Consider the following 16234-nt stretch of genomic DNA (forward strand, 5'->3'; position numbering starts at 1 on the left):
AACCTCGAGCTCTCGTGACCACAAGGAACCCTTCACAACAGGAGCTGACTGTGAAGAGGTGCAGGGGATCCACCCAGAGCCCTGTCAGCACTGGGGGTATTCGTAGCAGTGCACACCCCAGCGGAGATGCGCTGTACGCGGGTGCGGCTTATCCCAGTTTACAACAGGGCTAAGGGCCGCTCTGCGGCAGGTGCCTGGTCACGCTGGGGCAGCACATGTAAACTGGGGGTTTGCTTTGCTGCAGCTCCACTGGTACCCATCTCTTCGGGACAGACAGGCAGGCGTCTGCAAGCAGCCTGAACCAAGGGGACGCCTGGCTAACAGAGAGAGCTCTGAGTCACCGACTCCTCTGCCTGCCCCACTCACCTCATCGATGAAGTTGCCGATCTCGTCGGGGTTGGTGGGGCGTGGCCGGTACTGCGGGGCTGGCATGAGAGTCGGGACGACATCGTTGCGGGTGACCTCAGGCCGGGCATCCAGGCCGCGGTGCAGCTGGCTCAGGTCGTAGTCCTGCGGAGGAGGGAGAAGAGGTGGGATGTCAGGAAACGAGCAGGAGAAAGCCAGGCTGTTCTGCGAGCCGCAGCCAAAGCAAGGTTGTAAAGGGGGGGCCTCAGGCAGGGCCCAACAGCAGGAACTCCCCCCACCACTGCAAAGTCACCCCACAGCGGCCCCTCCCTCAGGGTGTGTCCCGCTCTCAGTCCTGCACAGGGGCACGGCAGAGACCTGCTCCGTCCCGAGGCCTGCAGGGAAGCGGTAGCGGAAGGACAACACTGGGCCGTGGGGGGAGGTGGAGGGGGTAAGAGTGCTGAAGGCCGGAGTGGGTTTTCATGTCTCCTCCTCCTCCTCTTCCGTAACTGGCTCATGTCAGTGCTAGAAGCACAAGCGAATCCGACGTTACCGGCCACGAGAAGCCGAGGGCAGCGTTGTCAGGGCCACGCTGGGGAACCGAACCCAGAGACGCAGCGCAGCTCTGCAGGCCCCGCCCCCCCGTGCATCTGCCGCACACGCTCAACGTGCCGAACGAGTCACACTCGGGCTGTCCGAACGGCCTGGCCCACAGCGGAGGGGCTAACGTGGGGCGTGTCCGAGATCTGAGGGGGCAGCTGGCGACCAAAGCCCTGGGTGATGGCGGCGTGCGCGGATTGAGGTGGGATACCGGCAGAGCCAATCATCCAAGCGAGCGGCTGGATCGAGAGGATCCTGGTTTCAGAGATCGGCAGTGCCACTGACCCACTGTGTGACCTCGGCCAGGCCACGTGAGCCTGGCTGCACCGAGAGAGGCCACCCTGCCTGCGTCCGGAGCAGGTCCCTGTGATGCTCTCTGGCTGGAGACGTTCAGCGCAGAGCCCCAGCCGCACGCAGGGGAGCCGCGCTGCCCCCCGAGAGCAGGGCCTTCCTGAGGCAACGGCTTCCGAGCTCCACCCACCTTGTCTTCCTCCCCACCGCCCTCCTCGTCGTAGTGATAGACGTTGTCTCGAGTGTCGTCCTCGGGGAGAAGCAAGGGCTCCTTCACCACCTTCCTCTTCCTCACGAAGAGCAGCAACAGCAGCAGCAGGACTAGAAAGAGGGAGTGAAAGCATTGCCGTTATCTGGGGGGGTCAGCAACCCGCAGCGCCAGGCCAGGCGCTAGAGCATGGGAGCAGGTCCCCCCGACGCACTGCTCCAGCCAGGGAACGCTCAGACAACGGCGCACGCTGCGCTGGGAGTCATTTCAGCAGTTGCCGTGAGTCTGAGGTTAAGGCCCTTCGCGACAGTCACTCGCTTGGCAGGCGCGGGAGGCTCTTTGCTTCTCCCCAGGGGAAGGGACTCCGCCCGCGGTACTCACTCAGCAAGGCAAGGATTCCCCCGAGAATCCCCAGGATGACCGGGATCCCCACGCCACCCGCGATGGCTGCTCTCTTCTCGCAGTTCCTGGCTTCCCCGTCACAGTTGCACACAATGGCTTTGACAGTCGTCACCTGGGATTTACCCTGGTTGTCCACGAGCTGCAGGATGATGCTGTATTCTCCTGGCTCCAGGTATTTGGTAAGCTTTAAGTCCAGGCTGACTCCTGGGGGAGAGCAGGATTCAGGGCTCGGGTCAAAAACGCACTCCAGGGAAAGGGACGGGATCCTGGAGACGGGCAGTCACAGCACCGCTGCAGGATCCCGGCGTGGGGGGAGGCCAAAGCCGCCAGCCCCTCCAGCTGTATGGCCGGACACGCTGCAGAGCAGCCTCCCCGCTGGGAGGGCCTGGCTGTCCGCAAAGCCCAGCTCCTGCGGGGAGGTTTACGGAGCGTGGGGTTCGTGGGGGTGGGGGGAAGCTAGCAACACTTACAGCTGGCAGTGTGACTGGCCTTGGGGGCATTAGGGGTGGAGCTGCTACTGGTTACAACCAGCAGGCCCAGCGGGAGTGGCGAAGCCTGAGTCCCCTCCACACGTTCGGGGTCCTTCACGGGGGCTCTACCCTCAGGTACCCGCTGTGGGTTCAGGAGACCAGTAGGGTTGGCTGGCACCTGAAGAGCGGCCCAGCAGACACATGCCTGCTCCAGAGCTCTCACATTCTCCTTCTGAGGAGCGCTGGCTGGGCAGGTTAGTGAGAACGCACCAGGCCCCAGAGGGGACTGAGGTCCCTGCCCCTCGCTCTGCTGGGGGTGGGGGGAGCACAAGCAGTAACTGAAAAGGCCTTATGGCTCCACTGGCCTTTTGGCAAGTCAAACAAAGCAACAAAGAACCGGCGGATGGGCCCAGTTCTACCCCACAGCCTCTGGGCCACCAGCCCAAGTGGGAGCGCCAGTGTGGGGTAGCTCCCGCCACAACTGACTGCTCTGGAAGGCCGGGGCGGTTGGACAGCCTGTTTCACAGCAGGACAAGCCGAGAGGGGCGCACAGCGGCCCAGCCCCTTACCCTGGGCGTTCACAGTTGCTGTCCAGTTGGAGCCGGAGCCGTGCAGCAGGTCCACCTTGAAGGGGCCGGTGTTCGGGGGAAGGTCCGGGTCCACAATATTTAACAACTGGACCACTGGGTTCTGATTGCAGATGAGAAATTCCCGTGGATCTGGCACTGGCCCGTTGTCATTCACATCCTCGAGGGTCAGCACCAAGGTCCCCGTGCCCGTGGCCGACGGCTGCCCTAAGGGAGAGCGATACCACGGCTCAGTGCAGGGGACCCCAGAATCCCACACGCGCCTCTGCTGCCACCCAGCCGCCTCTCACACCTGGCTATGTGCACTGCATGGGCAGTTGGGGGAGAACCTTGTGATCAGATGCGCCGGGGCTGGGGGGAGCTGGGCTGATGGCCTTAAACCAGGGGTGGGCAAACTTTTTGGCCCGAGGGCCACATCTGTCTAGGGAAATTGTATGGCAGGTCATGAATGCTCACAAAATTGGGGGTTGGGGTGCGGGAGGGGGTGAGGGGTCTGACTGGGAGTGCAGGCTCTGGGGTGGGGCTGGGGATGAGGGGCTTGGGGTGCAGGAGGGTGCTCCAGACTGGGACCGAGGGGTTCAGAGGGCAGGAGGGGGATTAGGGCTGGAGCAGGGGGATGGGGTGCAGGCTCTGGGTGGCGCTAACCTCAAGCAGCTCCCAGAAGCAGCAGCCTGTCCCCCCCCTTGGCTGTGGGACCTGTAGAACCAGCACTTGGGGCGGGGGCAGGATGCGGAGCCCCCGGCTGCTCCTATGCATAGGAACCGGAACGGAGACATGCCGCTGCTTCTGGAAGCAGCAGAATGGGGCAAGCCCCTGACCCCGCTCCCTGGCAGGAGCTCGAGGGACGGATTAAAAGGTCTGATGGGCTGGAATTGGCCCCCAAACTGTAGTTTGCCCACCCCTGCCTTTAACGGTGCCATGCTTTCGTGAGCGTTCCCACAGCTCTGATTTAGTCCATCTCTGTCTCTGAGCAGAGTGCAGACCACGTGGGGCCATTCCATTTCCTGTGGCATTAGCCCTGGCGTCCTGGCCACGTCTCAGCTTGGGTAGTTACGTTTTGCCCCAGCAGTGTCCATTGGGCACTATTTTTCCTTGTCCTGTCCCAGAATATTATACAGTGCAGCCAGGGGCTCGTACGCCACTTTCCCCACCGCCGGGGTAGCAGCTCCTGGCTCTCTACTCTGTGGAGCAGTGCAAGGCTTGGGGGAGGAGAGCCGCTGCGGAAGCACAAGGTGAGGGTTTCACTCTTTTCTCTATCCAAACACAGCGTGAAGGCAGCACTGCTGCCGGAGTCACGCGTGATCCCTGCCTTACAACCCATCACACAGGCAGTTGCTCGCACACAGAACAGGGGCCCGAAACAAGAGGAAGCCGCGAGTCTTTACCTGAGTCGACAGCCAGGACTATGGCCTTGTAGGTGCTGTTGACTACGAAGCTCGACTCCCTGTCCAGAGGGAGTTTTGCCGTGATGATGCCATTTTCGGGGTCAATAGCCAGCCACCCGGCAGGGTCGTTCCCCATGCGGTACCTGGAGAGGAGGGCAAGCAGGGATGAGGAGAAAGGTCCAGCATGCGGGGCGGGGGCTGAGCAGGTGGGCAGTGCTCTATGGAAGCGTGAAATGAATTTGCCAGTGAGAGTTTAAGGCTGAAATCTCGCCAACTAGGTTTGCGACTATAAACAACTGGCCCCTTTCATGCTTACGTCCCCTGCAGGAGAGGACCGGTCACCACCCTGCCGGGGGCTCTCAGGTACTTGCTGGGGTTCACTCTCTCTCGCAGACTGCTGGCAGGAATGCAGCCTGTCTCATTTCAGCCCACAAGGGCTGTTTACTTGCCCTCCAGCCAGTGAGAGAGGAAGAGAGGTCCCAAGAGCACGCAGCGTAAAGGGACTGACGGGAAGAACTCAGGACAGAGGTGTGGATGGGTAGAGTTGGCCGTGCCTACACTACAACATTACGTCGACGTTCAGGCAGCGCAGTCATTAAAACACTGTTTCACGTCACACTTGCTCCTTCTGTCAGCGGCAGAAGCACTTAAGTGGGGCACTGACCCCTACAGCCCTGCTGCCCTGGGCCTGACAGCTGGGAGCCTTGCTGCTGGGGGCTGGGGTGTCCAGCGTTGAGCCCCACGCAGAGCTGACAGCCAACAGGCAATGTCAATGACACGGTGTCTACACGGACACTACATCGACGGAGCACGACGCCTCTCGCGGAGGTGGAGTTATTAAGTCGGCGTAGTGGGTGACTGACATCGGTGAGAGCTACATTTCAGTGTAGACGCTTACACAGTGACATGTAAGCTGCCTTACGTCAACCTAACTCTGTAGCGCAGACCCGGCCTTCGTGTCACCAGGCAGCAGCTTGGTTGGCTTGGAGCTGCCGGCGGCTTGGCTGTGCCGCACACGTAGCTACGCCCCTGATCTGCTTCGTTAGCTGGGCAAACACCCAGCTCGGTATATTTCCAGTTACCCAACTTTCAAGCATGAAGGTAGATTGTGCCAAGTTAGGTCTGAGTTTTGGCAGGGCGATCGTACCACTGATCTGCCCGGAGAATTTGCCTTTATTTCCTTTCAAGAGAACAGATGATTGAGATTTGAGATGATTTCCGATGCAGGAAGGAGGCGATTGCCAACAATCAGAACCTCCTTAGTGCCTGGCTTTCCCCGGGGCCCATGGGACAGGCCATGCACAGGCCACATGGTGTTTGCTGTGCAGCATTTCTGGACTGATTTGGGGTGGCCTGAGCAGCTGATGCACAAATCAAGTGGCTGCTGTGAGCTCAGTCCCTGGGGCCTGGCAAGGCTTCTCTGCAGCATTCCCGCCCTTACTTGATTGTCTGCGTCTGGCTCTTATCTGGGTCCCGGGCCGTGTAGGAGGTGACTTGCTGTCCCACAGGCAAGTCCTCTGAGACCACTGCTCTTTTGATAGGCGGATCAAAGACTGGGGCTTCGTTCACATCCTCAACGTTCACAGTGACGGTGGCTGTGGAAGTCGGGAGAGGCACGGAGAAGGGAATGTCGTTCGTTGCAGCAACGTGGAGGATGAACTGCCTTTGCACCTCAAAATCCAGGCCCTGGAAAGGATGCAGAGGAAGGAGTCAGCTTTCCAGGAGAGACACAATATAAACCCTGCTAACACCCGGGAGAATTCCCGGCGAGGAGCAGCGCTTTGAACGGCTTGGAGGCTATTCATCCTGCCCTTGGGGGAAGGACACACTAACCCGGCGGCAGAGGAACTCCGCCCATCAGCAGGCTCGCTTCGGGAAGCGCTTCCCCGGGTGCCTTCCATCCAAGCCCCCCTGAGTGCTCCACACGCACTTGCCCCCATGAGGGAGAACCCTCCCGCCTGCACTGCTCTGAAGCGCTGTGGCAGGATTGCTCAACTCCAATCCCCCGACCGCACTCCCACCCGGCTCTTTGGTGCAGTTCCCCAGGGCCTTAGTGCACTGAGCCCTGTCCCCTCGTGGCAGGCCCACAGCCCCAAACCAGATCCTGAGGGGGGAGGGAGAAATTTGGGAACCTAAAGCCCCGAGTCCGTCCTGCCAGACAGCCCCCCAATCAGTGCTGGGAAGAGATTCAGAAAAGTAAGTCTCAGTAGAGCTGGGCCTGCGGGGGCTGAGGGTAAGCCCCTGCGACCCCAGACAGAGCCGTACCTTCCCGGGGAAGGATTCACACGCAGCAGGGCTCTGGGGACCCGAACTGGGAGCTCCCCAGGGCACCCTCTGTTGGGGATCATGCTCCTGCAGAGCGAGAGCAGTGACGGGCTGAGCCGGGCCGGTTTACATTCCTGGGGTGAACGCAGGTGCGTACAGGAGGGGGAGGCAGTGCAACCGAGGACCCCGGGAGACGTCCCCACCGGACTGTAGCATTTTCGAAGTCAGTAACGTCAAGGTGGGGCGCGGAGCGGAGGCAGCGCTAGGTGGGCACGACTCACCTGGGCAGTTTTCAGGAGCCCGTCGTTGTTGTTGGGGTCTGTGGTTATGGTGAAAAAGCCCCCTTCGTTCCCTCTTACGATCTCGTACTTCACCCGCCAGGCCGGAGAACCCTGCTTGTCCTTGTCCGTCACATGCAGCCTGTCAACCAGCACCCCCGCTTCGTTCTCGCGCACCGTGGCTTGGTACTGCAATAGAAGGGACAGGCTGGATGCAGGGCGCCGCGCTGGCTGGCCAGGTACTGTGCAGCCACCGGAGCACTTCTGGCAGCCCCAGAATCCCATCGGTTTTTAAAACAACAAAGCCTAAGTGTCTGGCTTCTCCACACAGGGGCAGAGTGCCACTGCTCCAGCTGCTGGGCTCCAAAGGGAACCCCAGCTGGAGATCCTGGCCCAGAATCACGGGCCTTGCTGTCACAAGTGGCACCCATTTCCAGGGAGCGCCGCTGGACCCAGAGCTGTACACGCTCCTCAAGGGGGCCCGTACATTGGGGGCGGGGGATGGAAAGTTGCACTCAGCGTTCCAGCGACAGAAGCCGTCTGCCCCTGCAGCTGCTATTCCATAACTATATGCCCTGGGCCAGGCTCCACAGCTAGGGGAAATCAGCAATTTCCACTGGCTTCAACGTAGCTACGCCGAGCTAGGATCTGGCTGTCAGCACACACAGCACGCAGGGCCCCAGCTCCCCCAATGGCTGGCGGTACTTCAGTGAGGTTGATGTTATCTTTGCCTTTCACTCACGTTCCTAAAGGGAGCAAGTTCAGGCAAATTCCAGTTAGAGGTGAATTTTTTTGGCACAGAAGAATTTGATTCTCTAACCCCATGGACTAATTCTGCCCCTTTGATTCTTCACCAAGTCTGGGGTTGAGTAATTGGACAGTTTTGTCAGGCATCTAACTAACTCTTTGCACAGATGTAGCTAATGAAATCCGCGGTGTTGGGAGTGGAGCTCCCGACCCGGGTAGTGCGAACAGAGATAGAAGCAGATGAGAGATTACGTTACCGTGAGTGGGTCGAACACTGGAGCGTTATCGTTGGTGTCGGTGACTTCAATCATTGCTGTGGCTGAGGTAGTAAAACCATCGCCTTGTAAGTCGGCAGCCTGGACAATCAGCGTGTAGTTGGGGATCGTCTGCAAGCCACAAAAGTCACTTTTGGGTTAGCACCCAGAGGAGACGTCAGGCTCCTGCAATACTGGCTTTGGCAGGCCCCGCCTCTCTTCCTCTCGGGGGAACTTTTTATGATTAGTTTCATCGCTGTCAGAGCAGCCAGCAGGTGAGACAGGCAAGAGCTCCTGAACTCAGCTATCAAGCAGCACCACTCTTCTGACTGCGGGTGCCCTCTCTGGGGCGTTTCAGCCACGGAAACCCAGCAGTAACAGGTAAGGGAACCTGCTTCACAATTCAGCAGGCAAGCTGTCATTGTCCCCTCTGCTAAAAGTCAGTATTTCACATTGGTAGCCAAGAGCATTTTAAGCATTCACTTTCCTTTTCAGTATCTACAGTGAACAGCTTGGGGGTTTCTGCACATCTATCTGGGCTTGGACAATTAATCAATGACGTCAGTTTCACTTTGTATTTGTTAGAAAGTGGGTTTCCCTTGATCAGTAGACAAGATCCTCTGTTCAATTCTACGGCAACAACGTGTTTCTACAAAACCCAACGTGGGGCTGAGATTTGATGCATTTAAATTAGCTGAATTAACCGAACACGGCCAAACGATCAGGCCTCCCATGGGGAGGGGGGTCAGATTCAGCGCTGCAAAGATGCCCATTGAACCTCTCACTGCCTCCCCGCCAAGCACAATTCACTCAGCCCAAGGGCTGGCCGGGCAGGGGAGGTCTAACATGGCACAAGCGCCCAGGAGAAACAGAGACAGCGGGAAGTTTGCCAAAGACATCCTGCAGCGTGACACGGATTGCGCCCGCCACTCCCAATGCGTCTCGGTGCGGAGCTCGCCCTTCCGAACCTAGGGCCGTCCATCCGCTCTGTGCAAACGTAACACATGGACATGCCTCCGACCCAACGCTGCGGTACTCACCTCTCTGTCCAGCCCAGTTCCAAGCACACTGATGACGCCAGTCTCTGAGTTGATGGCGAACATCCCGCGGTGGGGTTGTTCAGGTATCTGCTGCAGGATGGAGTAAGTAATGACCCCATTGTAGGTGTTTACACTGTCGTCTGCATCTGTAGCGGTCACTTGCATCACAGAGGTACCTAGGCACGAGTTCAGAGTAACATTATTTTTCTAGTTCTAGGACAAAATGAGATTGGAGACGATTCTCCAGAACGTACTGCCAGGAACAATCCTGCCCTGGCCCACCAAGGCGAATGGGGGAAGGTGACTAGATCAACCATCAGGCATTTCCCATCCCTAACGTCTGCCAATTCTTCTCTGCAGTCACCAAAGACGGGAAATAAGATTGTAAGCGCCTCAGGGCAGCGCAGGCTGAGCCGTCGGCCCAGAGCCATCGATCTCACTGGGGCGATACAAAGACTAGACCCCTACGAGCGTCTCACAGGTAAACAGACAGCACAATTTGGAGCCACATTTACTGTTACCAAATTAGCTCCTCTGTTCAATTCCAGTTTTCATACCGCCCCCATCAGTGGTATCTGCACCTGCTCCCTGCCAGCCCCAGAGCCTTCTGGGAAGGTAACTGGTCCCCTCTGTGGGTTCTGTAGCGAGGCGGGTGGTCAACCCCAGGGTGCCGACTCTCCTGCAGGATCGGGGGAAGGAACTGCTGGGTTGGAAGGGGAGGGAGAGCCTGCTCCAAGCCCTGCCATCCACACGAGCAGCACGCTCTGGACAAGGCGCGTCTGCTCAGTGGGCAGATTTTAGCCCCTTTGGGTTATTCTGGGATTTAAATTCTTCAAAGCAAAATTAACCCCACACTAAAACAGCCCCTGTCTCTCTCTCTCTCCTTGGAGGGAACGCTCCAAAGCCACATCTCATGACCCGTGTGTCTCACCCCCCACTAGGGGGCTCTGCTCACGTACCTGGCTTGGCTCCTTCTTCTATGGAGCCTGTGAAGATGCTCTGGGTGAACTGGGGTTTGTTGTCGTTCTGGTCGCTCACGGTGATGATGATCTCCATGGGGTCCTCCACGGACTGCCCATTCGCAGACACAGCGTGGGAAAGGAGCTGCAAAGCCAGCACAGGGTGTAAGGCACCATCAAACCACCCTGCGAGTCCTGCAGCCGCCTGGCCACGAGCAGCCAGCAGCGCCCGCCAAAGCCAGCCATGGCTCCGAAAGCAGCGGCCATGCTTGGCTTGTGCGCGGTGTTCCACACGTCCCTGCGGAACGGGAGCCCGAGCCTGGCTGGCTTAGCCAGAGGGGACTTGCCTTCGATTCCCCACCTCCAGCTGCTGGCTGACCATCCACACTAGGGTCCTGAGTCCACACGGAACACACCCAGCCTGGGGGTCTGCCCAGCTCAGCCTTCAAAGGGCCCATCCAGCTCCCCTCCACACTCAGAGGATAATCACTGCCTGGCCCTTGGACAGTGAGGTCCTGTTACCCAGGGAGGGGCCAGTCTGGGCTGTCCCAACCTGGGTGGATTTATGGTTTCTCCTCCCTGCTGGGCCAAACCCCAACATCAGTAATGGACACGGAGCCACCGCTAGCCCTGCTCTGCCCAGCAGAGACCCACAGGCCCGTGACGAGGCATCCAGCCAAGCTTTCGGAGACGGGAGGCTCACACTGAACGTGTCTCCAAGCAGCAGGGGCCCTGCTGAGGCAGCGAGCCGGTGCTGGGCTGTCAGCGCGCTCTAGGCCCGATTCTCACCAGTGCTGGGGCCCCTCAGCTCCCGCTGCAGCTCTCAGCACCTCGGGGAAAGAACCGGGCCTCAGGGCCAAGTACTGAAGTGACCAAGTGACCAGGGCTGGGCACAGAGCAGGAGGCGGCGCCCAGCTGGGGTCAGCAACTCCTCTCTGGCTTTACTCTGCCGGGCCCCGGGGAAGAGACCGTGAGGGGGAGGTGAGGGAAGCTGCCTTCTGGACCGTGCAGTACAAGAAATGCAGTGAAACCCAGTTCACTGGAGCCTCTGGCCCCTTCCCAGCCACCTCCAAGCTCCAGGGGCCATCAGCCCCTGAGAACATGCCCCTGCTCCATCCACGGCACCCAGGGACTCACCGTGTAGTGGCTGATGTCCTCTCTGTCCAGCGGCTTCGTCACCTGCAGCCACCCTGTCTCCCTTTCGATGATGAAGACGCCCACAGGGGGGGTGTTTGCGCCCTGCCCCGTGATGCTGTAGAAAACCTCGATCTCTTTGTCCCTGTTGGATTTGATCTGGTGCCGGAGAATGGGAGTTAGCCGGTGGATTCTGAGCACCGGGCCTGCCCCAGCCTGTGCTCCCCTCCCCGTCTGTCCAGAACCCCCCCAATCCCCGAGAAGCTGCCCCTCACGTTCAGGCTCCTGCTCACCCCCCCCACACACATTTGCCCCATGAGAGGATACGGCCGAGGAGGACAGGCCTGGAAGGCGGGTTTGGTGCTACACAAGCCCAGTAGCAGACAAAGGGCTTGGGTGGGTTCTGTTTGTGAACGCTGACAGAGGAGACGTCCAGGGGCGGATGGAGCCTTCCCCACAGCGCCGCGCTGCATGGCCGCCCTGTGGCAGCAAGCTAGGGCACGAGACCCTGGCAATGAAACGGCTCCTCGGCCCGCTGGATGCGCTGGGTGGAACCAGGGTGTCCGATCCCAAGAGCTCTTCCAAACAAATGCCAACCACCCATCTCTCCACGCTCCCCCTCTGCCTTCCAGCTACCCCGCGCTGCCGGCTCTCCAAAGAACCCCCCTCCTCACACCCCAACAGCGACACACCCACCACACCGCGCCTGGCTGGGACGCAGGGCCAAAGGCCTCCCCTACCTGAACCAGCGGCTTGGGGAAGGGCCCCCTCTCATTCTCAGGGCAGTTGATTGGAGGGATGACCCAGTCCCTCTTCTGCCTCTTCCGGCTGGGACGGGACTCTGGGAAGATGAGTATGTCTGCCTGAGCATTGGCAGGGGAGTCCTGCAGGGAGAGACACACACGGTTCACAGCGAGGTCCCTGCATTAGACACAAGGCGGCTGGAGGTTTTCACAAACCGTCCGAGATCCAGCTCCACCCGTTACACAGACAAATCCAGACTCTGGTTCCCCACCTTCTGCTAAGGGCTTGAGGAGCCATTGGCTGTGAGCTCTTGCTGGTTCACCGCTGGGCTGGGCTGGAATTACACGGAACCTCGGCCTGTCCCTTTTAGAGCTGGGCCTGGCGCTTTGTCACAAGGGACCTAACAGGCCCCAGACCAGATTCAGAGCAGCAGCTGCCAGCTCTTTCGACTGCTGCTGCACATTGAGTGGATGTTTCCAGAGAACCATCCACAGCGACTCCAAGATCTCAGTCTTGAGTGGGAACAGCCAATGTAGACTCCATCGTTTGATATGTGTAGTTGGGATTCTGTTTTCCAATGTGCATTTATCAACTCTTTCCTATCCACTTTCTCCACCCCGGTCATGACTGTATAGACCTCTGTCATATCCCCCCTTAGTCGTCTCTTTTCCAACCCGAACAGCCCCCGGCTTTTTAATCCCTCCTCATGCAGAAGTTGTCCCACACACCTAATCGGTTTTGCTGCCCTTTTCTGAACCTTTTCCAATTCCAACAGACCTGTTCTGAGATGGGGCGCCCAGCACTGCACGCAGCATTCCAGGTGTGGGCGCACCAGGGATTTATGCAGTGGCTCATTATCTAGCCCTTTCCTAGTGGTTCCCACCACCCTGGTCGCTTGTTTGGCAGCCGCTGCACACCGAGCAGAGGTGTTCGGACAACAGCCGCAGTGCCAATCTGAGAGGACAGGAGCCAGAGCTGGAAGAGATCCAAGCTCCTAACTGAGCGCCAATCCTGCCAGGTGCTGAGTGCCCTTCGCTCCCGCTGACGTGCAGCACCAGGTGCTTACAATTTACAGCCTCCCTTTCACCCCAACCCTTCGCCCTCTAGCGCAGCAGCTCCCTGGCAGGAGACTCGTGAGGGAACACAACGGCCCCCGACGGATACCGCGGCAGACGGGTCGCGTGAGCCAGCCCCGCTGGGCTTGTCGCCATACCGTGTGCCGGTGGTGGCGGTGCCCGTGCCCCTCTCTCTTCACGGTAACCTTGGCAGAGTGCTTCTTGCTGGCAGAGTCCCAGGCATGGATGAAAAAGCTCGTTTCGTGCCCGTGGAGCTGGAGGAGACGTTTGACTGAGACGACGCCGTCCGTGTGCACTTTGAAGCGCGTGTCATCCGACAGGTACGCCGTCCGCTTCCTTCCTGCGCAGCCCTCGAAGCTCACTGCAGAGAGGGAGACAGCAAAGCCCGGCGGGAGAAGGGGGTTAGAAACAGAGCCACCTGCCCACCTGCGTATTCCAGTCCTGCCCCGCAGGATACCAGGACAGCCAGCGGCTGGACGTTCCTCTCTCTGGACTAAGCCCCACCCGCGCTAACCCCGCCAGCCAGGGGCCTGTATCTCCTGCGCTGCGCCAGGCTCCGGGGTCCTCGCTCTAGCACTTAGCAGCCTGCTCCCCTGTTCTGGAGCTCGGAAAGCTGCTGCAGAGAATGCGAAAGGGGACGGACGGGGCGAACGAGGGGGGCTGGTGTTAAAGCCTGAGCTTTGCCAGCCTCCTCGCCCGTAGCAGTGGGCTGAGGGCAGGAGGTTTCACTGAGCTGCCACCCACCAAGCGCAGGAGAACCCGGCTCCTTCGCAGCACCGATCTGCGAGTCCGCGAGCAGCTCAGAGGCCAGGCCACAGCAGTGCAGAACATCTGGACTCAGGGACAAGGGCCATTACTAACCCATTAGCCACTACGCGGCTCCCCAGCCACAAAGCCTTAGCAACTCGGCCTCTTCCGAGGGCAGGGAGAGACCGCAGGTTCAGTGCCCGCTAGCACCGGGCAGGGTCGTCAGAGAGGTTCTCAGACTGCAGGGATACGGTGGTTGAGGAGCGAGGCTGGGCTATCACTCGAAATGGAGGTGACTGGGACGTGAACTCTACCCTGGAGTACTGGGGGCGGGGGGAGTGGTGACCTGCGTATTCGTACACACCAACGGCGAGCTGTACGGTCGATCGCCCCCTGGGAAACCCAGCCAGGAAAGCGCCCCAGCCAGGCCTCAGAGGCTGCGACCCAGCTGCTTCGCACTCGAGTTAAAGCAGATGCTGCCCGAGGAAGGGCTGCTTTGGAGCAAGGTTGCCTGACCTGAGATCTCAGACATTACAGACGCCATTGACAGCTTTCTCGAGGGAGACGCGTCCCCATGTAGTCTGCAGGCGCCATAACATCCCACCCCATCCTACCTGCTTCTAACCAAAGCTACAGACCCAGCTGCCAATAGCTAACCCCCCACCCCCACCCCGGGATCCGGTACAGGCCCAGAACTGACTGTAACGGTCAGTGAGTCTCTCCGGCTCTAGCTGAGGTACCAGTCTCAGGCAGAGGGCGCCCGTGCTCCAGTTTCCTTGGCCCTGGGGACAGCGGCACCTTTGCCAAAGCAAACAAGCAAAGTTTTCCTGAAACAGCAATGCTGGGCTCTGGGAACTGCCCTGCTGGGCTCTGGGAGCTGCCATGGTCTCCTCGGGGGCTGGTGTAAAATGGTTTCACTTGGGGTGAGAGATTTATGGGGGGTTTGGTGGGGCCCACACTGGGACTATCCGGTAACGAGCTCTGCAGGTCCAGTCACCCTGCACTGCGGGCCCAGGCTGGAAGGGGATTCCCGTAGCTCACAGCCCAGGAGCCGCTGGAGGGGTTTGCTGCACCCTCCCCTCGAAATCAGACCCTGACCAGAGCATCAACAACATTTTTTACACGGGTGGTGGTAGAGGGGGGGAGACAGGGGGGCAGCTTCTGTTCCAGACCCCACATATCCTGCATTTATTAATGCAAGTCCCAACTATGGGGGGGTGGGGGGGAATGGGAGCTTCCCCATGCCTGATCCATGCTGAATGCAGGCTTCCCTCCCCTCCCCTCTGCCCCCCGCACAGCAGGGAGTCCCAGGTGCTGTCTAAGCTCAGGGCTCATGGCAGCCCCGCTGCTTTGTCATCACAGCTCCAAGCTAAGCAGGAAATGGCTGCGGGCCCCCACGCCCTCCCCTCCCCCAGGAAGCGGGGTGATTAACCTGGGAAGGGACGGTCTGGAATGCGGATGCTCCCGCTCAGACAACCATCCCAAGTGGTTACAACTAACGTAGGTGAGACCCACCTGCCCCTTCCCGGGGGCCAGCCCCCCAGAGCGCCGACCGGGCAAGGGGCTCCTCGCCCCAGCTCCCGGATCTCACCCCGAGGAAGTGAAGTGTTGCCTAATCAGTCTTCCGCCCCCCGCCCCCGGCAGAGCCCATCCCAGCTCGTGCACTAGGTTATTAATGCTCTGCACGGTGGGGGCGGGAGGGCCAGTCAAAGCTTTCACAGCACAGCCCTGCTTTAATGGCCTCTCTGGCTCTCCTTGCTAGGCCTGCCAGCACCAAACAGGGAGCAGTTCGGGGGGGGGCTCCACAACCCGCAGCCCCCAGCTGGAGAAGCAACATGGCCGGCTCCCACGCAGGGAGAGCCAGCGCCCCTCCGATTTGGGTAGCCTCCCATTGCTGGCCCCTGCTCTGTACAGCTGTATGGGGGGTGGGCGCGGGGGGGTGCATCCTAGCAGGGCCCGGACAATCCACAGTGCAGCCTTCCTAGGAACAGCGCCATGAAAGCAAGAGCCTCTGAGGTGCGGAGGGGGCCGCTGGCTCCGTGGGTAGCTGAGTGCCCCCCGCAATCACACCAAGTGCTGCAGGCACTTCCCAGGCAGCCGCCCGGCTCCCAATTACACAGCAGCACAACTTCAGAACCTTTCGCCCAGAGGCTTCTCGGGCCGTGACGTGTCAGATCAAGAGCAGCCAATACCCCAAAGGGCTGCATGTGCGGGGGGGGGAGTGGTGATGCAGCAAAGTTCATAGGGGGTGGAACTAGAGTCCTGGGGGTCCGGCCACACCCCCGGCTTGAAGTGGTTTCCAGCATACGCAGGGTTTACAGTTTGATTCAATGGCTCTCAGCTCCCCCACTGTACAAATTGTTCCAGCACCTGGCAAAGTTATGGGGACAGAAAATCTTAGAAGAGACCCCCTACTCCGCTATCTGAACAGGAGATTTCCTTTCTCCCTGTTCTCCTGCTGAAGAAGAGGGGCCTTCGGTATCTGCCCTCTTTCCCCCCACAAGCCATGACTAACAGGCGCCTGCATCAGAGAAGGAAGACGGGCTGGTTTTAAACAGGACTTTGACCACAGAACCGCTCCTAGGGCGTGTAAAAGTGCTACGTTCACTGTCCCATCCGCCAGCCCCAGAGGGCACAGCGGAAACGCATGCAATGCTCTCCTCTGTCCACACTTACCGTAGCACGAGTCCCACGCCCGTGGA

The 16234-nt window shown here is 59.7% G+C and overlaps 1 protein-coding gene across 2 annotated transcripts in view; it reads right to left on the bottom strand.

Annotated features, from left to right (window-relative positions):
* The window catches only part of LOC128848770 (B-cadherin-like), a 40271-nt gene that overhangs the window by 2692 nt on the left and 21345 nt on the right, over nt 1-16234 (bottom strand). For both annotated transcript variants that reach the window (XM_054048918.1, XM_054048917.1), the window contains 13 exons: nt 12923-13146; nt 11706-11849; nt 10969-11124; nt 9832-9976; nt 8873-9048; nt 7836-7964; nt 6835-7020; nt 5730-5974; nt 4289-4431; nt 2886-3110; nt 1826-2050; nt 1427-1557; nt 367-510 (listed from right to left, as the gene is read on the bottom strand). In XM_054048918.1, the coding sequence (XP_053904893.1) occupies nt 367-510; nt 1427-1557; nt 1826-2050; nt 2886-3110; nt 4289-4431; nt 5730-5974; nt 6835-7020; nt 7836-7964; nt 8873-9048; nt 9832-9928 (1701 nt within the window). In that variant the 5' untranslated portion in view covers nt 9929-9976; nt 10969-11124; nt 11706-11849; nt 12923-13146. The remainder of the gene's footprint in view (nt 1-366; nt 511-1426; nt 1558-1825; nt 2051-2885; nt 3111-4288; nt 4432-5729; nt 5975-6834; nt 7021-7835; nt 7965-8872; nt 9049-9831; nt 9977-10968; nt 11125-11705; nt 11850-12922; nt 13147-16234) is intronic.

Source organism: Malaclemys terrapin, chromosome 14, assembly GCF_027887155.1.
Source record: "Malaclemys terrapin pileata isolate rMalTer1 chromosome 14, rMalTer1.hap1, whole genome shotgun sequence".
In the NCBI taxonomy this organism is placed as follows: domain Eukaryota; kingdom Metazoa; phylum Chordata; order Testudines; family Emydidae; genus Malaclemys; species Malaclemys terrapin.